This window comes from Lutjanus erythropterus, chromosome 8, assembly GCF_056507025.1.
Source record: "Lutjanus erythropterus isolate fLutEry1 chromosome 8, fLutEry1.hap2, whole genome shotgun sequence".
NCBI lineage: Eukaryota > Metazoa > Chordata > Actinopteri > Lutjaniformes > Lutjanidae > Lutjanus > Lutjanus erythropterus.
The window spans coordinates 13,872,082-13,894,202 of record NC_139324.1 but is presented as its reverse complement, the minus strand read 5'-3'; the positions used below and the strand labels follow the sequence as shown (position 1 = coordinate 13,894,202).

The 22,121-nt window shown below is 39.8% G+C and overlaps 1 protein-coding gene across 2 annotated transcripts in view; it reads left to right on the top strand.

Moving 5' to 3' along the window:
- Positions 1–22,121, top strand: part of abcb6b (ATP binding cassette subfamily B member 6 (LAN blood group) b) — a 42,015-nt gene that overhangs the window by 3,007 nt on the left and 16,887 nt on the right. For both annotated transcript variants that reach the window (XR_014771270.1, XM_084724008.1), the window contains exons 3-14: positions 3,883–3,975; positions 4,139–4,215; positions 5,845–5,960; positions 6,059–6,180; positions 6,557–6,666; positions 7,569–7,634; positions 7,793–7,918; positions 9,528–9,604; positions 10,357–10,420; positions 13,320–13,405; positions 14,880–14,937; positions 15,230–15,334. Coding sequence is in view for 1 of the 2 variants with exons in the window: in XM_084724008.1 (XP_084580134.1) it covers positions 3,883–3,975; positions 4,139–4,215; positions 5,845–5,960; positions 6,059–6,180; positions 6,557–6,666; positions 7,569–7,634; positions 7,793–7,918; positions 9,528–9,604; positions 10,357–10,420; positions 13,320–13,405; positions 14,880–14,937; positions 15,230–15,334 (1,100 nt within the window). In the remaining variant the exon portion in view is untranslated. The remainder of the gene's footprint in view (positions 1–3,882; positions 3,976–4,138; positions 4,216–5,844; positions 5,961–6,058; positions 6,181–6,556; positions 6,667–7,568; positions 7,635–7,792; positions 7,919–9,527; positions 9,605–10,356; positions 10,421–13,319; positions 13,406–14,879; positions 14,938–15,229; positions 15,335–22,121) is intronic.

Genomic DNA, 22,121 nt, shown 5'->3' with positions numbered 1-22,121 from the left:
TGTGACCTGTCATCAAGTGCAGCTATCATCCCACTCACTATTTTCTGTTTCTGTTGTTCAAGTGGCTTCTGTACCTGTCTGTGAGAAAACTGCACCAGCACCAGACACTTAGTGCTTCTGTGGATTCAGAAAAGCATACTAACTGTTACTTTGTCCCTCTATACTGTAACATGCCAGGTAGACACAGCACATGCACTTTAGTTCACAAGACTAACAGTAAAAAAAAACAAAAAGCTGATCACAGAACAACTAATTTAATGTCTCATATCTACACATAATTGGAAAGGCCTTTGGGGAGTAGGTAAAATATGCCTGTCAGCCACATTTAACAGTGGAAGTACACCAGTTAAACTGCTGAATTCTCTCATCTATACTGGGAAAAAAAATGATGCATGATTGCTCAACTATTATTGGAGGACAGAGGAGAAAGGGGCTGGGCTTAAGAAGGGTCAATTTTAGAAAATTTTGATATTATCAAAACACAAGGCATCAAAAGTAACTGGATGACAAATAAAAATACTGACAAAAGGTTATTCACTTAATGCCAATTAAATATTTAAAACAACAACTGAATAGATCAACAACGGACACTCACACTCATTCAAAGTGAATAAGCCTTTAATAATGTCATCCAAAGACTTCATACACATATTGATTGGGTCTGGTAATCAGTATTTAAATATTAATTTGTGCTGGTTTACTCATTTGTTATAAAACAGCTCTGACACTGCATAATAAAATCATAGGATTGGTTCAAAGGAAGAAGCGACCTTCATTTTTCAGGCAGTGTCATCATTTGCCAGGGTCTTTTGTACCCTATTTTGTACACAGGACTGCACCCACCACAAGGCAACAACCCAGAAGTCTCCACTTCAGAGGAAGTCAGGATTCAGTTTGTCTTCAGCTACTTTTCCCTTTAGAGAACGGGCCATTTGGCTTTTGGAGCAACATGAAAGTATAAGCCAGTGCTGCCAGAATGAAGCCGACCGCTGCTTTGTGTGATGAGGAAAGCGTCCCAGAGAGGGGGGTGAGGGTGGGGGTGGTTGTTGTTGGTGTGCATGTGTGTGTGTGTGCGGAGGTTTTTCTGGGAGGTCACCCCTCCTGCCAGTCATGCTTAGCCGGCATTAGCGGCCTTTTTCGTGGAGTTAACACACCGGTACAACGGACGTTTTGTCTCTGGGTACGACCCTGCCTCCCACCCTCCGACTCCAGGACCCAATGCCAAAGAGTTGAAAATACCCCCCAATGAAAACACACACTAGAAAATTAAAGAACACAGAATACACACATTTCTTTATTCATCTCTCTCTCAATGTTTTTATCTTATTTTCTTTCCTCTTCTCTCACCATGTCTGTCTCTCTGTCGGAGCATCAGTTTTTCTTCTTCTCCTCCTCATCCTCCTCCCCTCATCTCTGTCTGTTTTTTCATTTCATCCTGATTCCCAGCACTTGTACAAAAAGGGTAATGAATGTGAATGAGTGTGTGTGTGTGTGTGTGTGTGTGTGTGTGTGTCTGTCTGTCTGCGTGTGTATGTGACAGCAGGAGGAGTGTCTGAATGTGGTCATGACTGTGAGTGACTGTGTATGTCAACTTTTACTTACTACAAAAGTACCAGCATCAAAATATACTTTAAGATGCAATTTGTACCCTTTTAGAGTTTTATTTTTAAAATATTCAGATAGTAACTAAAATTATCAACAGAATATGAAGACATAACAGTTTTAATAATATGTCAAAGTGGTCTATGTATTGTACATATTTACATACTTAAGTTAGCATGCTAACCAGGCAGCAACAAAATAAGCTCACCAAATGTCAAACAAGGAAATATTCTTACACCTATTTACCTTGTTAAAAATAAGAATACAAATTGTACTTCTGACCTCAAGTTATAGAACACATTTCATTCATACTCACCCAAACCATCTTGGTTCTTCTTTCCACTGCTCCAAAGATTGCCAACTCTGGTTTGGTTGAAATAAGCCCTTAATTCACAGAGTTAGCTGTGAAAATATTCCAGCTCAACATGCGGTTTCTCTCCACTATTAATGTCTGAACTCCCACTTGCTCCTGTCCTGCTTCTTGTTTCTCTTGTCCCTGCTTGCCGTGTCTTTGTTGTCCATCGTCATGGTTTGAACCACTGTAAATCACCTCTGTACTGTATTTCCTGTTGTTAAACTGGCCTCCATCAGTCTCAGTTTGGTCCTGGTCAGGCCGTGTTCACTGGCAGGCCGCTGGGCCTAGTTCCTCTGCCTGTCCAACTTGCTCTGTTTGTGGTGCCCATTGTGGCACTGCTCCCTGCCAAAAACTTTGTTCTCCCACAGGTCCAAAGCTCCTGTGCTAGCAATGTAAACACCAGCACTCCCCCAGTGCTCTGAAATCCCAGTCCAGACTTGCGGCAGACTTTAGACGGCAGCTAAAGTTAGCAGCAGTTAGCGGTTACTCTGGTGATAGAACAACAACTGTCCAATGATAGTTTAGCAGACATAACTAGAGCTGTCGAGCTTTCCATTTGTCTACATGTTGAAGGTGTGCAAGAGGATCTAAGGAGAGCGATACTCTGCGATAGTCTGTACTTTTTTGTAGTTTGTCAGTTACATGAAACACATGAGCACACACGTGGAGAACGGATTAAACTTTGTCTTTATCTGCTCTAACGTGAGCTGCAAACATTTGCATGTCTGGCTAACTACATGTGCAGCTGCAGTAACTTTACCTACAGCCAAACTTGTTAGATACCACTGCATCTTCATTATGTGGGGGTTTGAAGAGGAGGATGTGGGCTGATGCAGCATCAAAATGGGTTGACGACAATGCATCGCTCTCTGGCTCCCTGTGTCAGGTCTAAGCTGGGTTAGCCTGTCTCTTATCCTGGCTGTCTTCTGCAGTTGCATTTCAACCGGTCTGCCTTGGTGACCCATCTCAAGGTCTGCTTGCACTAATAGATTCCCTGTGCTTCCCTTTCCCATGTTAATGAGTGCATTTCTGTCATCTATCATGTAGATACACCATATTTCACCATCCGACCAATTTGCTGAGATGTAGCTAAGCTAGATTTGGCCTGTGTCTTTTAGCATTAACATTACATCATGTACGCAGTTGTTGGGTAACTTTACATGTACACTTTCACAGGGTTCTTGTTTTAAAACGTATCAGATGGAGACTTCTCAGCAGATTCAAGGAGTTATCAGTAGCTTACATCATTTATTTTAGCTGACAAAAACTACCATCATCAGCTAGAAATGAGAATCTGTTTTTGTTTATGTCTCCAAGGGATCACAGACCTTGTGCTTCAACAAATGCTTGCATAAAATGCAAAGATTGGCAGGCATAGCAAATGTAACTAAGGAGGGTGGATTAAAGTGTTTTCCCTTCCAAAATCCTGAGGAAATCCTCATTGTGTTTTTATACAACTTATATTTTCTTAAGGCATCCTTAAATGAACATTTAAAAGGATAGTTCACCCAAAAATGAAAATTCAGTCATTATCTACTCACTGCCATGTGAACTGAAGGTTGGATTTAGCTTTTTAGAACACTAGCTTTAAGGAAACCTCTAAAGTGGTTTTATACAAACAGTTACAGTAACAAATGGGCTTGTTGGCCCACAAGACTCCACTGACAAATACAGTAATTTTACCTTCCAGATCATCGAAAAACAAAACCTGTTGCCTTTAATGTGTTTATACTAAAAATATGAATAAAAAAACATAATGCTGTGTAATCTAAAATAACTGAGATTACTGGGTTATTATTGTTCTAATGTGAAAACAAAAGTTCATGATGGTCAAAATGACAAAGGAAAATGTTTTGGTTTTTTTTGTTTGTTTGTGTGTGTGTGTGTGTGTGTGTGTGTGTGTGTGTGTGTGTGTGTGTGTGTAGTGAATGAGCTCTCTGCTGGTGGTGCCTGGACTTCGCTGATTGCCACCGTCTGCATCTACACACTGCTCAAGTTCCTACAAGGAGGAGGGGCAGGTGCGCATGTGTGTGTTCATATATACAGGACTGTACAAAATAAAACATATTTCTATGTTTATGTCAGAGAATATAAGCTGCAGCCTGTGTGGTTTGAAGTGGATTTGAGTGTGATATTCTTTAGCTTCTTCCTGTCTAATTGTTCTTTCTCTGTTCCTTGTAGGGACCTCTGGTTTCATCAGCAACCTTCGTCAGTTCATGTGGATCAAAGTTCAGCAGTTTACCAGCAAAGGCGTTCAGGTACCACTCAGACTTCTTTTACTTCTTTCTGTTTCCTGAGTCTTATCATTCTGCCATCTTCACTTTAATGTCTTTCTTTTGGAGTCTTATTTCCAATAATTTTGATTCACTCATGTACTGTAGATTCTACAGCATGATTTAAGGATAATTATGGTTTATTACAACTTTGGTCATGTCATATCTGTCATAGTAACATTGTCCTCACCAACATTAGCACTGAGATCTGGGAATAATGCAATCTTCACCATAACAAAATCTGTTAGGTCTGTTTATAGACGATCAGACAGATTGCTAAGCCAACAGTTTAGCCAGTAATTAATCCAAATTCTATTTCAATATAAAAACCAACGGTGAGCCAATTTAAATATAATTACAACAGATTGTTGGATCATAATTTCAAATTTCAAATACAATTTGGTTTTGATTAATTATTTTAGGGTTAAGGTTAGGGTTGTGCTATAAAAAGGGGGTTTCATGCCATGATTGGCAGCTGAGTTCTGCTCGAGATTGAACTTGAAAGCTTGGTCACTACTGCACAGACTCTGGTTCCAAATGTCATCACCAGTGCAAGATGGCAGTGTTCCTATGCGGTATATTTTGGCTTTGGTTTTGCATGGTGGGAGGAAGTGGAGACTCTGTGTCCATCTTTGCCAATGCTATGCAGACTGCTGAAGCCACTGGACAATGCTTTTTAAAGCCACATCAGTGTTTTCCTTTGTTCTCTTACTGGAAAAGTAGCGTCATCCCATTCCCATTTGCCCATTTGGTAAAAAGTCATCTCTAAGATAATTGTTTTGAAACACACTAGTTTTTGGTTGACAAAAAAAAAAATGTTTATTATAGCTGTCTTCTTGAGTTCTCCCTGTTGAACTAAGATGATCTATAACATTCAGTTACTTATTCCATTTGTACAGACAAGGATCCTCCAATGGTCAGTGGAGGTGAATAGTTCTTTTAGACACACTACACATGTTTCCATCAGTGTATTTTATGTGCATTTTAAAGCACTGCATTAGAAAAGAATGATGTTAATGGAAAATTTTGAAAAAAAAAATTCACAAAAAGAAAAGAAAAAAGGGCACTCTATTGATTTATAAAATATAAAGTTACACATAGTAGCATGTCTTTTACTTATTTTATTTATTCCAGTACCCATACACTCATGCAGATCTTTACTACTTGTGTGCTGTATTGAGTGTGTTAACTGTTGTGACTGTGAAGTGACAGAGTGTGGAGCAGAGGGTTGTATGGTACACTATGGGCCAAATTTAAAAACTAAAATATAAAATTAGAAAAAGAAATAAGAAAACTGTCGCCTCTCTATAAACAATGTCTGTAACAGACATTCTATTCTATTCTATTCTATTCTATTCTATTCTATTCTATTCTATTCTATTCTGTTCTGTTCTATTCTGTTCTATATTAGACTATGACATCATGATTTGCTTGAGGCTCAGCCAACAGTAAATCCTTTCAGTGTAGTTACCATTTTACTCTTACAACACAGACAAACACAACTTGAATGTAGCTGGCATACATTGGACATGGTACAGTGAGTAATTCCTGTAGGTGTTGTGTAAAGTGACATAAGTGGAGGTCTCCTTCTGTCCGTATCCCACCATCCTTTAGGTGTGTTTGTTTTCACACCTGCATGGTTTGTCTCTGCGCTGGCACCTGGAGCGACGCACCGGAGACGTGCTGAGGAGCGTCGACAGAGGCACCTCCTCCATCAACAATCTGCTGAGGTAGGACAGGGGGAGGCTCTTCTTGGGTTCAACCATACTGACGTAAACAACACACATGTAGTGCGTGACGAATAACTTGTGATTGTTTTTGTCTTTAGCTACATCCTGTTCAGTATCCTCCCCACCATCTGTGACATCATCATTGCCATCATCTACTTCGTCTCCTACTTCAATGTCTGGTTTGGACTCATTGTCTTCACCTGCATGATCCTCTACCTCAGTGAGTTAATGTGTATGTGAGTGTGTGTATTGCATGTGTGTGAGTGTCTTTCCATTTCCGTTTTCCATTACTTTCTGGTAATCTAGAATTTAATATCTCATTAACTTAAAATATCAAGCATCTAAACTTTATCATCTATCATAGCTGATTTTATCATTTCTTCCAACTTTGAAAAAAAAATGTGCCAAAAGAGAACAGATAATAATAGCATACTTAAACCATTTAAACTACAATTATAAACTGAAGGTGTCTGACCTGCACAGCAGTAACAGAGTCACAGCACAGATTAGCAGGAGAATGGTGGAGGATTCTAAAATGTCTGGTGACATTTTAAAAGAAAAACTGATATTGACCAGACTGTACGTTATATTTGCAGCCAGCACCATCTTGATCACAGAGTGGAGGACGAAGTACAGGAGAGAGATGAATGATCAAGACAATAAGGCCAAGTCCAGAGCTGTAGACTCACTGCTCAACTTTGAGACGGTAAGAAGAGATTTCCTGTTTATATATTTTTATTGAGGAAAAAACTGATTTGTATTTCCGAAAGATTTAAGTCTGTTGAACAACTGACCACACCCAACATCACATACAGGTGTGTCCAGGTATGGTCTGTTGTCAGTGGTGGAAAGAGTGCTGAAAATCTGTACTCACGTACAAGCACTGTTACATTGCTAACAAGAAATGGCTCCACTGGACAAAACAATGTCAAATGTGGTGCCATTAATATCCATGAATATATTTTTAATTGGTTTAATTCTTAAAAGCAATTAATTGATTAATGATTAATCATTAACATCCTTGCTCCAGATGTGTGCTGCTGCAGAATTTTGTTTTGCTTTTCATTTGTATATCCTCTTTTTCATTGGCTCGTTTGTGATCAGATCACCTGATTGGCTACAAAAATGCAGATGAAAGGTTTGGATATTAATTCAAATTGTGCTCAGTACTCATCTATGATGTTCAAAGTAACTAAGTAGATTACACCTTGTAATGAATACTTAAGTAATAGTAAAAGTACAGACTTGAAAATCTACTCTTAAAAGTACAAGTACCGCCCCCAAAAACTTTAAGTAATTTGAGTGTTTGTAATTAATTCCTTCCCCCCCTGTCTGTTGTACTTGTGAATACACAAAGCTGTGATACAGCATCGCAGGGAATTTGATGGATATGACATGACAAAAATAATAATCTAAATCCTATATTCAGAATATGAATGGAATTTTCACTTCCAGAATAGTGTTGAGCTCTATTCAACTATATGTACATTTGTTTCCAGATGTTTCAGAATGTTCCAAGCTAGTTTGAATTATCATTTCAGGTTGCTGTTTAGATGATTTTTCAGGACGTTTCAGTCTTCACTATCTGGATTCGATATTTTTTCACAGGTAAAATATTACAGTGCTGAGGATTATGAAGTCTGCTGCTTTGAGGAAGCCATTCTGAAATATCAGGTAAGCTTGAGTTGCTGTCCAGTAAAGACTAACATCATCAAGTACCCTGCTAAACTTACATGCTTCGATTCAAAGACATTCTGAAAAAAATCTGATCTGAAGTTGTTTGTCTATGTATCTTACTTTCAATGACTTGTGTGTTGGTTGTGTTTGTGTAGCACTGTGAGTGGAAGAGCTCAGCATCCCTGGCTCTGCTGAATCAAACACAGAACGTCATCATAGGATCAGGTCTGCTAGCTGGATCTCTGCTCTGTGCCTACCTGGTCTCTGAGGGACAATTCCAGGTATCAAAATCCTAAGTCTAGACAAAGACATAGTTACAGACGATCACTGTTACATAAAAAAATACGGTGTGATAATGTGATGTTTCAAATTTGCACCTGATTACTTTATTGGTTAAAAGTATCAGTATGAGATCAGTATAGGGATCTTGATCTGATTAAGACTGCCTGACTTCACTGACATGGATTTCTCTGGGAATCTTTGGAGGAACCAAAGAGGACCGTGGTCGAAATTAAGTTCAAGGGGCATTATTGTAGCCCCCAAATGGTCCCTGCTCCAGGGGTTGTACTTTCCAAAAGTCCAGGAACTTTAAGGATGAGACTTGAAGTGGTGAACCTTTCTGAATGGTTGATTACTTGCATCATTTTATTTCAGCCACCATTGTTTAAAATCTGCAGCCACGAACGACTACTGTTTTCATAAGTCAGCAGACTAATTTGCCTAATCTTGGTGGCTCTTAAGACTGAGGAGGAACAGGCTGAAGGAACATTTAAGTTCCTTGAAAATAAGTTCCTGGGACTGAAAGTTCCACATACTTTTGGAGGAAATGCAGCTTTGCTCAGTCAGACATAACAACAATGACTTTGACATGACCCTTGTGACTCTGACTTGACTATGACGGTTTGGACATAGCCTGAATGTCTTATGCACAATTTCGGCCACTTCAACACGACCTCTGTGACTCTGCCATTTGCTTGACCACAGTGACATGGACTTGACAGTGATCTAGATATGCAACTTGAACATAATCTCTGTAAATCAGATATTATGTTGAGGACATGGCCTCAATGACATGACATGTGCGTGGCCTCAGTAACTCAGACCTCAGACTCTCAGATCTGACTCCAGTGACTTGGCCAGGGGTTTAGTGACTCAGATTTGGCTTCGGAGACATGAGACTCAGACATATCAGAAAATTAGACAGTACCATGGTAATATGGCATTCTGTCTCTGACTTAAACATAATCTCTATAAATGGATATCTTCGTATGAATGCAGAATCTGTAGTCAACGGATGAGATTTTGGCGTTCTGGTTTCTGCTTATAGTCCATTTGTAGTCTGTTGAATAATCAGGTTTGAGTGAGGTAAATAGTCCATTTAATTTTGGAATCTGTCGGTTATTGTCTGATGATGATTTAGCTTTGAGTTGATTCTGATGAACAGTGTTGGCTCCGGTGCGATGTTATCCTGTTCAGAAGCTTTGTAATCCAGCCCTGAACTGCAGCGTCTTTTTTGGAGGTGTGGTAAAATAAATCTATAATGATAAATCCAACACCAAATGTCTTCTATGATCATTTATCCAATTTTCTGTCTCAAAAATAATTGCTGCAGCTCTTTCCATGCTGTTAGCTCCCAGTTGACAATCCCAGGATGCCTTGGGTTGAGTCTGTTGACCAATCAGCTGCAACACATGACCACAACATTGTGGTAATGCAGTTAATGTCACAGCCCTACTGACACTTCGATGTCTGTTTTGTTGTCATGATCAAGAGACACTCTTGTTCCGAGATATCCAAATCCTGTTTCGTGGCATGTGATTTTTCAAGATAGAGAAAGTGATGTTGCCTGCATGCTCTGTCAGTAGCTGTATGTGTTTACTTTCCCGACAGGTTGGAGACTACGTTCTGTTTGGAACCTACATCATCCAGCTGTACACTCCTCTGAACTGGTTTGGTACCTACTACAGGTGAGACTGATGCACAGTACAGGAGGCCACTGACCCACTGACAAAGATTTATGATTCATACTATTTGATGAGACTCCATTACATCATTTTCAAAGCTACATTTAAAGTCTGGGAGAGGGGTGTTTTAATAATGCTTTTTGGATGCTGGCAATTGGATTTTCAGAAATTTCCTTCATCTTAACATCTTAACTGGTATTCTAGCTCAACATGCTGTACTCACTGCTAAGATCCTTGGAGTTAGATTGTTTTTTTTTTTTTTACTTTCAATGGTGGTTATCCATGCTTTTATCACTTGTCTGGATTATTGAAATGCTGTATTTACATGGCTTGGCAAAAACATGATTAAACATCTACAGGATGTCCAAGCCCACAGAGTTTTGACCAAATCATGAAAGCATGATCATATTTCCCTTATTTTAGCTTTAATTGATAATTTTAGTCTTGACTTTTAAGACCCGGCATGGTTTGTCATTGAGCTATCTGGCAGAGTTTACCAGGTTTTTTTTCATTTTATCTGTTACCTATTATCTGTTCTTTTATATTTACTTTAATCCATTATTTTATCTCTAGCTGTTTATTGTTATTGTTATTGTTATTATTATTATTATTATTATTATTATTATTATTATTATTATTATTATTGTTGTTGTTGTTGTTGTTGTTGTTGTTGTTAGTACCTAGTTTTATTACTTCTTTTAGTACTACTGTTGCTGTATCTAATAATACTGATTATGTGTCATGTGTCGGTGCAGGCTGATTCAGAGTGCATTTGTTGATATGGAGAACATGTTGGCACTGTTGACAGAGCAGAAAGAGGTGAGTCTCAAAGAATAATAACTTCTCTTATTACGGGTATAGTTCTTCTTCTTCTGCTAAGTTTAACTCATTTTGGACCACCTCCTCTCTAGAAGTAAGAATAATTACAGACTTGTTTAAAGGGACAGTTCACTCCAGTTTCAGCCCATTTACCCCTGGCCTGTACTACAATTAACATATCCATCTAGATATTTCTGTGTGTGTGAGTTGGAGAGTTTTGGAGGTCTTGGTTGTAGAGATGTCTCTCCATTATAACAGGACAAAATGGCACTTGGCTTGCTCAAAACACCAATAAATAAATAAGTTTAAAATCTCTGTCTCTTTCCAAAAAAAATTATGACCCAGTTACTCTCAAGCCTTGTTGTAAACAATTTAATGTAGGAACTACTTTCTTTCCTCTGTAGAATTTATGAGAACTACTTTTTTCTTTTTTTTTTCTTTTCTCCTACTAGAAAGTAGTTCCTACATGAAACTGATAACAACAAAGTCAGTTTATGCTGAGTAACAGGGTCATGATTTTTGAAAAGAGACATTGGTGTTGAATTTTTCGAATGTATTCTCTCACACCAAAAACATCTAGATGGATAAATAGCAATACAGGCGAGGGTAAAATATGTATTTTTGATTTTGGGGTGAACTGTCCCTTTAAAAAGAAATGAAAGTGAGAGGTGTGTGTATAATAAAATATATAGTTAAATATTATAATTACTGATAAATAGTTAATAAAAGCTAAAATCTTATTAAGTGTTAATTTCTGATCAGCATCACTCTGCTTCAGTCCTGCTTGGAAACACAAACTCACACAGTCAGAGGTCAGCGGATTAGGAGGTCAACAAGTGTTTGTGTGTGACTTTGTGTGCTAGTGTGTATTTGTGCGCATGCACATACTAAAACACAGAGTTTGCGTGTATGTCTGTGTGTGTACGTCTGTCTTTTTGTGTGTGTTTCGGTGGGAAAAGGCGTCCTCCGGCTGCCTCACTAAAGACTCCGACATTCACAGGCCCTTGATATGGTAAACAGCCACATGAATGTAGACAAAAGCATTAGAGCACCTTAAAAACACAGCGGCTCTTTTCTTTGGCTTGGGAAGCTGCAGACGAGGGGGGAGTCAGGGAGGAGGAGGACATCAGAAATTGGTGAGGGATTGCACATGCTGATGGTGATAAATCATCAAATTAGGATTAAGAATACATCAAAATATCAGGCTGCATAACTGGATAAAGATTTAGGGAAGGGAGGAGAGGGCAAGAAATAAGAATGGTATGAAATTAGAGAAGAGGAAGTGAGTGAAAAAGGGAGAAAAGAATATGATGGGAAACAGAGAAAAGGGAAAAAGGGGAAAAGAAAGACCCGACCCTCCGCATAGCCCCTCCTCCAAATAGCAACTGTCCAATGATAGATTAGCAACCGTAACTACGTACTGCAGGCCTGTCAACCTTTGTTTTTCTCTGCTTGTTAATACGATGTGCATGTGGCTCTAAGAAGAATGATACTCAGTGTCTCATAAGCTTGGAGGGTGGTGTCTTTTTTGTCATCTTTCAAAAACAGAGAACACAAAAGCACACCTGTAAGGAATTATTTAACTTTTGTCTTTATCTGATCAAACATAAGCTACAAACGTTAGCATATCTAGCTAATTAGCTTCCTTTGTGCAGTATTCACTTTCAGCCAAACTTGTGGTAGATAAACTCATGGCTTATTCCTGGGGGTTAAATTGGGATTTGTTATGTCGGGGGTTTCTCTTAGGTCTCTTCCTGGGGCGACTGCTAGGGCTGAGGGTGCAAAAGCATGCATTGCACCTCCAAATAACAGCATTAATTTGGAACTTCAGATGATGAAAACAAACTCAACTCATGGTCATCCCACTTGCTTTCTCCAGAGCTTTTGGCCATAGCACCTGGTCTTCATCTGCAAATTGATTCATGGAACTGCAGATATTCAAACATTAAAGTGGGGTATGTTATTCTAATTCAGTACCCTTTTTATCAAACCCTAACCCACACAACAGTATTCCCACCAGTGAGTAGCAGGTGACATTTGTACTCATACTCAGGGCAGGAAGAGGAGAAGGGGAGATGAGGGATGAGACTGACGGTGTGTGGTTCCCCTCTAAAGTGAGGTGAGGTGAATATTTGGCCTGTGTTACTGTTGCAAGTGTTTATTCACCCCAAACAGACAACTGTAAGCTAATGAGCAACATGTCAGCAGTCAACATGGACAGAGAGACTCATTAACTCGCTTTAAACAGTTGAATGTGGTTGGCTTGTACTTGGGCTGCAAACATGTTGAGAAGCTCCTCTGAGATCCTCTTGCCAGTAGGAGTTAGATCTGTCCCTGGCTCTCTCCCCTAAAGCTCCCCGGCTCTAAGCAGCTGTCTGTCGGCTCTGTGTCTCATCTCCTCCCTGGTCCTCGCCACATTTGTATTTTCGTAGTGATAAAATATTACTTTCCCTCAATGGGGCTATCAGTAACTTTGGGCTGCAGACACGCTGGATTCCCCCATATTGCTCAATTGTTACTCGGCAATGTGTGTTTGTAAATTTGACCATCTGAAGGAGCACTGAAGGGAAGTGGGTTTGTTTGGCTGTTGTGTCCAAATTTCAACTGTATTTCTAGAAACGACCTCACCACACCTTTAATCTTAACCTTTCATCTATGTTGATGTAAATGTTGAGCTTCCTTCTCAACATTAAAAACAGCAAAACTCCATCTGCTAATGAAAACCATGTGATACGACTTCAAGCACTGAAGCAAGCATGTACAACAACATGACTTGAGATTGATTTGGTGTTTTTCTGGTATCTCAAATGAAAAACTAAATCCCATGTCTCCTCCTGTGTTCCCTGTCTCTCATCTCTTGGTTTCCTCCTTTCTTTCAATCTTCTCCTCCTCCTAACAGGTGCAGGATGCTGAGGATGCACAGGACTTGCAGCTTACAGCAGGTCAGGTGGAGTTTGACAGAGTCTGTTTCAGCTACGTGCCTGGGTGTGTAGGCAAAAACAAATCTGTTTACAGTTTAAATTCACCTTTCTATGATTTCATCTGATTTGATTCAACTATACATACATACAATTACCTACACTGCCCTACAGAGGCAGACAACAGTAACTACTGAAACACTGAAGTTGAGAGAAAAGTTTTACGATTTTTCACCAAACTGTGTACCAGATAAATAAGGTATAGTTATAGGTGACTGCTTGGTGTGTTTTGCCATCTAGCAGTGCTGCCATTACTGTGGTGACACGTTGTGTGATGGCACTCTGTGTCTGGTTGTCGTGTCCAGAAGGAATCCAAGATTTGCGAGTCCTTCTCATGGTTTGAGTTAAAATCATCACTCTCATGAGATCTTTTCGATGGTGATATTAATGTTTTTCAAATTTTACATGGTAGGTAGATGTGACAATAACCAGAAGGAGATAATGGAGAAATACAGAGAAATAAGGCCACCTCTGCCACATTTACGTGATAAAATACTGTCTAATATATGTTACTGTACTAGACAGCTTGCATAATGAAAATATGAAAAATATGAACTCAGATTTTCATAGGTATTCAAGTAGGTAGTCAATATTTTGTTCGTAGTTGAACTTTGACACTACTGTTGGATCAGCCAAACTGTACAGGTTCTTCCTGACTTCATAAACATCATTGTCAAAAGTAAACATACATAAAAAGTTTATGTATTAGTAGAAATTTTTACACTTCTTATGACAGCTTGCATTCAAATGCACATACACTGGAGGGAGAGGCCATGGCAGCAATGGCGGCTTTGATAACAGAAGCTAACAATAGTGTTTTCTAACCCAAACCTAATGAAAAGTGTGATAAATGCATCATTTAAGATCAGATATATTTTTGGAAGACAATGGACAGTATATGTTGTTGTTGTGCTGAATGCTCATGTGGATCATTTTTGAGGAAAATGGCAAATAACCTGTTTAGTTCTTTAGGCTGGATGACATGTAGTTATGTAATAATATGAGAGAGCGTAAAAGGGAAACCAAAGATTGAGAAAACTAAAAATGTGATCCAAGCATGTTCAGTCACTTGGATGTATGTTAAATTATCTGGGGCACATGCACATTCAGAATTATGTCATTCAAAATTAAAAATGGTATTCTGGAGCTTTAATTTTGAAAGACTTCATCTGTATTCTGAAGTAGCCCAGCTGTTTAGCAGGAGGACTATCACTCTAAAAATCATATTATGTGAGCAAACATATACTTTCAAATTTTTCATAGTTTGCTTGTTTTTTTTTTCAAATCCACAATCTTATAGGAGATCCTACCAAATTAAAGAAACCCTGGTATGAACAGTGATTAAGTCAAGTTAATTTTGATCCTGACTGTTACTGTGTTACTGTGTGTGTGTGTGTGTGTGTGTGTGTATGTGTGTGTGTGTGTGTGTGTGTGTGTGTGTGTGTGTGTGTGTGTGTGTGTGTGTGTGTTTGTGTGTTCAGCATTGAGGTTCTTAAAGATGTGACCTTCACTGTGGAGGCAGGACAGACAGTCGCTTTGGTACGTTGTATATTGTTTATTACATCTATATTCCTATTGTCTAAACCAAAATGATACATCATAACTTATTTGTTGATTATATTTTGTAGTTTCAGTCTGAATCTGCACAGTAACTAGTAACTGAAAGTATTTATATAATCTTGTGAAGTAAAGAGTACCATCTAAGTAATATTTTTTTGTTATTTGTTGGAACCATTTGAATTGTGACTGCCATGTGTCATAAACACTAAAAGAGTGTGTGTGTGTGTGTGTGTGTGTGTGTGTGTGTGTGTGTGTGTGTGTGTGTGTGCAGGTTGGTCCATCTGGATCGGGGAAAAGCTCCATCCTGCGTCTGCTGTTCAGATTCTATGACCCTCAGAGTGGCTGCATCCGCATCGACGGTCAGGACATTTCCAAGGTAAACACACACGCATTAAAACACATAGCACATTCAATTCCAATTCAGTTCAGTTATCCCAAATCATAGGCACCATAGTTTTTCTCATGAACTTAATTGTATATTCTTTTATTACTGCCAACAATCATTCCAAGTTTTTAGATTTATTTTCTTCCTTCCTGGACAATACAGAACATCTGTGAACATGTGCGTAACATGTGAACAGACATCTGAGAGCCAGAGTCAGCAGGTGAACTGCATAGTTTTGTTTTGTTTTGTTTTTTTCTTTTTAAACAGCTTGCAAATGTAGTTCTTTAAGTGCTTGGCAGCTGATGATAGAAAGATCTGAAAATAGTTTGCAGCTGCTTCATGACATGACAATAATGTGACAAAAAAGGCACTGAGATCTGTTGTGAATTATCAGTGCATTCAGATTGTAGCCACTTCCTGGTCAGTTTTATTATGGCAGCATGATGAGTAGAACAGTTCATGAGTCTATTTCTAGTGACACATGTCTGCGGCAAATTATTTACATTTACAAGTTTGCAACAACAAATATGTAGTTTAAGGTTAAGAAAAGACTATCGTGTGGACATTAACAGTAATACAGAAAAAAGTTCGCAGTGACTTGAGACATTAACGTTTAGAGCTCCAGTGTGTAAGATTTATGGTTTATAATCACCTGAAATCACCTGTTGAGTTGCCTTTTGTTACCTTAGAATGAGCTCTTTATATTTTGGACATGGGTCATCTTCTGTGGAATCGTGCCACACCATGTTGCTAAGTTACTACAGTAGCCTAGAACAGACAAACCAAGCACCAGTGGCCTTTCACGGTTTGCACAAGTTTCAAGGCCATCGTAGGTTCTCCTACACACTTTGACGGGGAGACTGAGACGAGGTGTTTGAAATCTGCAAGCTCTTGTACATGCCACTAAATCTTATACACTCATCCTTAACTTAAACCACAATCCTTCCCTAACCTCAATCCAAGTGCTTTTATTGCCAAAACCTGACTACAGATGGACTCAGTGAACCCTGGGTTTTGCTGTCAAATGTCTTTTGCTTACTTTCCACACTGACCACCTTCTGGAGACACTGGTGCGGTAAATCAATGTAGCTCTTCATTTACTCATAAAACATCGCCTCTGAACATAATCCAGCCAGCAATTATTGCCATACAGCGAAAATTGGGAAAACAATTTAGCAATATATAAACACAATTTCTAGGAGTCAGGGTTCAGCATTTATAAAAGAGTGTGTCACTTCCAAACAGCCCAGTCAGTTTGCATTGAAATTTTGTTCAGCTGTCTCTCAGTCCTGATTAGGAGTCCGGTAATTAGGTGTGTAAGATTGATGGCACTTTCATGTCTTTTAATATGTTGCTATGGTCAGCAGTCAGTTAGCGTGGCTTAGAGAAAAGGCTGAGCTGTGGGCCCTTTTCCACCAAATACTCTCAGGTTCGTGAACTGGGTCCATTGAAAATCCTTGGAACATTGATGCTATCTAGTGAACTGGCCCACGTTCCCACCACTTTTTAACAGAACAATTGTAATAAAGGATCAACAGTTATCAACAGAGCACGCAGCACAATGCTCAACAACCAGTAGAACATGACATGCCCACATTGGTTCCCAAGAAAAAAACTGCTGTTTTTTTGGTTCCAGGTGGAAACCAACTTTTCAGGTTCTGAACCACTTTGTGGAAATGCTCAAAACAGTTTGAAATTAGATGCTTGAACTGGAATGAAGCCAGTTCCATGTTGGTGAAAAGGGCCCTGTGCGGGCTATTTCTTGGCAGGGTGCCGAAATAGTGTAATGTATAATGCCATGCAAAATTGCATTTTGTTTTTTTCACTTACTTTTTTTCACTGCTTCAGAGCTCATGGTGGGCAGATATTTGAACTTAAGACAGAGCCAGCCTATTTCCATGTTTCCAGCCTTTGTGCTGAGCTAAACTAACCCAGGAAGAGGTGGAAGAGGTGAAAGATTTCAAATATGTTGGATCTTCTGTAAGTAATGATGGCAGCTCTACAAAGCAAAACCATGACAAGATTTACCAGCATCTGGAGAGGCATCAGCTTCCCTGTGAAGAGCAAGCTCTTCATATCATTGGTAGTCTCCACTCTTGTTCATGGATATGAGAGCTGGATACTCACAGCATCTTCTGCATCTTGTACATGAAGCACAGGTCAACAGAACTTTAAAGACAGCTAATTACCATCCATGCTGGAGACCAGGAAGCTACTTGTGACTGTTAAGAACCGAAAACTTATCTGGTACAGACAGGACTCATGACACACCTCCCTGCCAAATATCATCCTACAGGGGACAGTAGAACGTAAATGACAGAGGCAGACAGAGAAATCCTGGCTAGACAACATCAAGGAATGGACTGGAGAGCTGGAGTCCCTCCCCTTCCAGTGGATGACCACAGGGGCTGACTTTGGGAGAATTATATATAGTAGTCAATGGCGAATTTTTTGATCCAGTTGTGCCACATATTATACATATGATGGTGCTAACATTTAAAAGATAATTTTACAAGCCAAGAAAGCTGCAATTTGTCGTAAAACTGTGAAGCTACTTAATTAAAAAGACTGCACACCAAACGGTTGTATATGTGATGTCATGACTGTCTCCCCTTGTTAGTCAACATTAGTTGCATCAGGCTGTAGTCACACAAACAACGCTCGTTCTTTTGCTTCCCGGCTGATAAAAACCTGGAGTCACTGGATTAAACACTTCAGGTGAGATAATGTTACAAGGGTCAGGGATGTTGGTGATGTATTTTGTACAAGAGCAGAGGTGTTTCATTGAACGGTTTCACACAAAACTAAACTACAACAAACAAACCGCAAACTTTCTTAACTTATAAAATTATCTTTTAAATTGACAAAAATTATATGTATAATTCATGGCACAATTCAAATGGGATTAGGATAGGTCCCTTGGGGCACACTGGAAGGGATGTGACGTCACCTCTCTATTACTTCTCTACCTTAAAAGCACAGCAGATCAAGAGCAGTGAAGACCCCTGACTGCTCAGGCATCCATCACGCACCCCTACAGCCCCCAAGGTCAAGGGATGAATGAGGCAGTAACCAGCTGCTGGTTGTAGCTTCATATTTACAGTACAAACATGAAACTGGTATTGATCTTCTTCTCTAACTCTGTCCAAGAAGGCAAATAAGCATATTTTCCAAAATGCAAGACTCTTGATTTAAACTGCAGCATCACAATCCTTTTTACAATGAGTGTGAATGTGTTTTGTCTGACTTTCTGATTCATGTGTCTCTTTCTCTTTGCATCTGTCGTTATTTCTCTTTTTTTCTATCTCTCACTCATCATTGCTGTTTTCTGCCTTTGCCTCACGCACCTTGACTTCCACTTTGCCTCTCTCTTTCTCTTACACACACACACACACACACACACACACACACACACACACACACACACACACACACACACACACACACACACACAGCTGGGCTGAGTGAGTGAGCTACAGTCACACTGTGAATAAATCATAGTAAAAGGTTCCTGAATAATGCAGCAACGAGTCCAGACGCCAGATGTGTGTGTGTGTGTGTGAGTGTGTGTGAGAGTGTGTGTGTATGTCTGTGTGCGTGTGTGTGTGTGTGTGTAAAGATAGCCCATTTATTGCACTTGTAGTTAAAGTAACTCTGTTTATGATTTGAAAAGTCACAATAAAACACAAACAGTATGACACACTTAACGACATACTCTCACACACTCATGCACACCTGTTTTAATACGACAAGATGCTTGTTCAGAGGAGCAGGCTGGTGATGATTATGAGGAACGCTCATTTCTAATTACACAGCAGGAGGATTGTTTAATCACCACGCATGTACACACACGTGGTCATCTCTTTAATCAGACTCAGATTGTTTTCTCATTCTGGGTTTTTTGATCCCCTCCTGGAGGAAGAGGAGGAGGACGAGGAAGTCGTAAAACTCCCCAGTTTCCTCTGCCAAATGATCCATTCTGTTGTTGTGTTAGGGCCCGTGTTCACTTAGTGTTATTTTTCTGTCAGAAAGCTGCTGGCAGGGCACTGGGTAGCACTGGGATGAAGCGTATGTGCGGTGAGAGATAAAATGCCTGCTGCAAGGCTCTATGAAAATCAGTTGATGAGTTATGAAAGGGAACATGGCTAAAGTATAGAGGGGGTGGCAAACCATCACCTATGAAAGATAAGTCCAGTGATCACTCCCCAAGGTGCCTAAAACAAACAGGGGGCGTGGCATGCACAGTTTGCGCATTATGGAGGGGGTGTGGTTAAACTGTAGGGGGTGAGGCATATGGCACTATGCAAAAAGAAACTCTGATGAGTGTAATGATGCCTCCCACAAGTGTCTGTGACCCATGGTTCATTAGTTTGGTGATGTTACGTTAAATCCATTCAAGGAGAAGTTATGCGCCTTTTTGTTATAGGCCACTCCCACTGCCATGCCCACTTTTTGCCAGTTGCCATGAACAGTTAATCAGCTGTCCTTTGGCTCATGGCCAGCTTTTCCAATAAATCTTTTGCAAGTCTGTGAATCCATTTGGAAATTATGCGCCATTTTGCAATAGGCCTCTCTCACCCCACACCCCCTTTTAGTCACTTGGCATGAACACAAACAGACACCTTCACACGCACACACACACACTTGACCTCCATACCAAATTTTAGACTCCAACACCGAAAACTGTGGCCACCAAGGCTGGGAAACATTTGTGGACCAATTGATCGGCAGACAAACTGACCAACCGCCAGAGTGACCTATAGACCTGCTGGTCACAGTTAAAAATCATTTTATTTCTCCTCCACAGTATATGATGAGAACTGTGTCCATAGCAACAGTTTGTTCTTCACAACAGTGGTCTGGTATTCAGAAGTAACATACCTCAGAATGCTGTAATTTACATATTAGAACTGAGTATTTATCAAAGCTGTGTAATAAAATGAAAAGGACTATTTAACTCGGCGGTAATTCCTCAATCACAACTAATTAAATTACATTTGAAAAGAGGTGAGAGATGAATCAATAAATAAGAATTTGGATCAGATGGTGGTCATAAAGTCTCACCTTTGTAACAGACTGAGAGTGAGAAGGACAAAGAGAATTTTGTGTTTTGGATTTGATGCAGCAGTTTTTACACGCCATCTGTTTCACATGTTGCCTGTTGTCACTCCATTAAATTCCAGCATGCTTTTCATGATGTATCCTATAAATACCTTTTTAAAGTCACTATCAGAGAACTCATTGGCGTGTTTTACCCAGTATAATCTCTTAACAAGTCATCAGTCTCATTTTATATGATAGTTATGTTCACATAGTAAAAATGAGTCAGCATGGTGAGATGTGTTGAACCAGGGCAGTGGATGCAGAACTCTTTAAAGGAAGAATTCCATTTTTCAGAATGAGAAGCAATGAAAATTCTCATCTCTATAGACCTTTTTTGGGCCGATGTCATGACTATGTCACTGTGTTAGCTGGAGGCAAAACAAAGGGAAAAGTGTAATGAAACATATAGGAGTAGGCCACAAAGCCAAGCAGCTAAAATGTTATCTTGGTGTATTGTTGGGTGCCAGAATTGAAGTAGTAATGGGTCAGAATTGAAGTTTTATCACATACCAGCAGCCAATGTTGTCGTGTCACAATGAAGGTCCAGGACAACAACAGTCTGGTATAACTGTTTCTGGTATTCTCCAACAGGCACATATGTTGTTTTGGGAGTCACTGCCAAACTACCTATTGTTTTGTTTAGATACGAGGACATGGTTCTCTTTTATATGTGAGTTTTGTTGCCTTATTGCCATGTGGATATATCAGCTAAAATATGTCTTGGCAACACTTTCTTGCTTAAACTGCACACACTGTGGACACAGCTTGGTCTCTTAGACCCCTGGGTTTGTGTTTGGCCCATCAGTCCTCTGCCACTCTGTTTGTCCCTGCGTATGGCAGCCACATGCAGTGAAGCTCTGATGAGTCAGACCCTGCTGGCCTTAATACTGCAGGCTGATGGCTGGTTACTGAAAGATGGTGTGAGTCATCTTTCTGTTTTTAAGGGATCAGTCAGGTTTCCCCTTTTTTTAGATTTAAGGGATGTAATTCTTGGTGTTGCGTTTGGTTGCGCACATGAAAAGAGGCAGCTATAGTTGGGGGGGTGAGGGGAGGCAGCAGGAGCGATTGCCCACCCTGGTTCCCCTCTTGTTCAAAAAAATGTAGCAAAAGTGCCCTCTTAGATGCCCCAGTGGTAGGTAAAACATGATAAAGTGCTCTCTAGAGCAGTGGCGGCTGGTCAATAGAGGGTGCTAGGGTGCCGCCTCACCTCTCCCCACATCTTAAAGCTTCAGTGAAGAAGACTTAATTACTTTAAAATATATACTGTATATTTCTTTGAATGAGCAGCAATAATATTGTGTAGTTAGTGAGTAAAATGTATAATCTGCACTAAAATGTGCTGTTAAAAATGTATTTTGATGTCCAAAGTTACGGATAGGTCACGTTTTTCCAGCTTGGGGCGCAATTTTTTCGTCCATTTACTTTCACTATAAGTTGTTCAGTTGTACAGTGCAGTTCGATCCTCTCAATACAAGAGATAGGATTTTGGTGGGGCGCACAAAACCTGCGCCCTCAGCATTCATCTGAATGCTGCCAGTTTACATGTCCTCAACCTCTGAGCAGCAGCAGCGAGCAACTGGCTCGATCTACATCTGATTATTAACACAGCAGAGTGAGATGTGGTGATACTCGGAGGAGTTTACCACGTCAGCTGCTACAATGGAGACATAATATC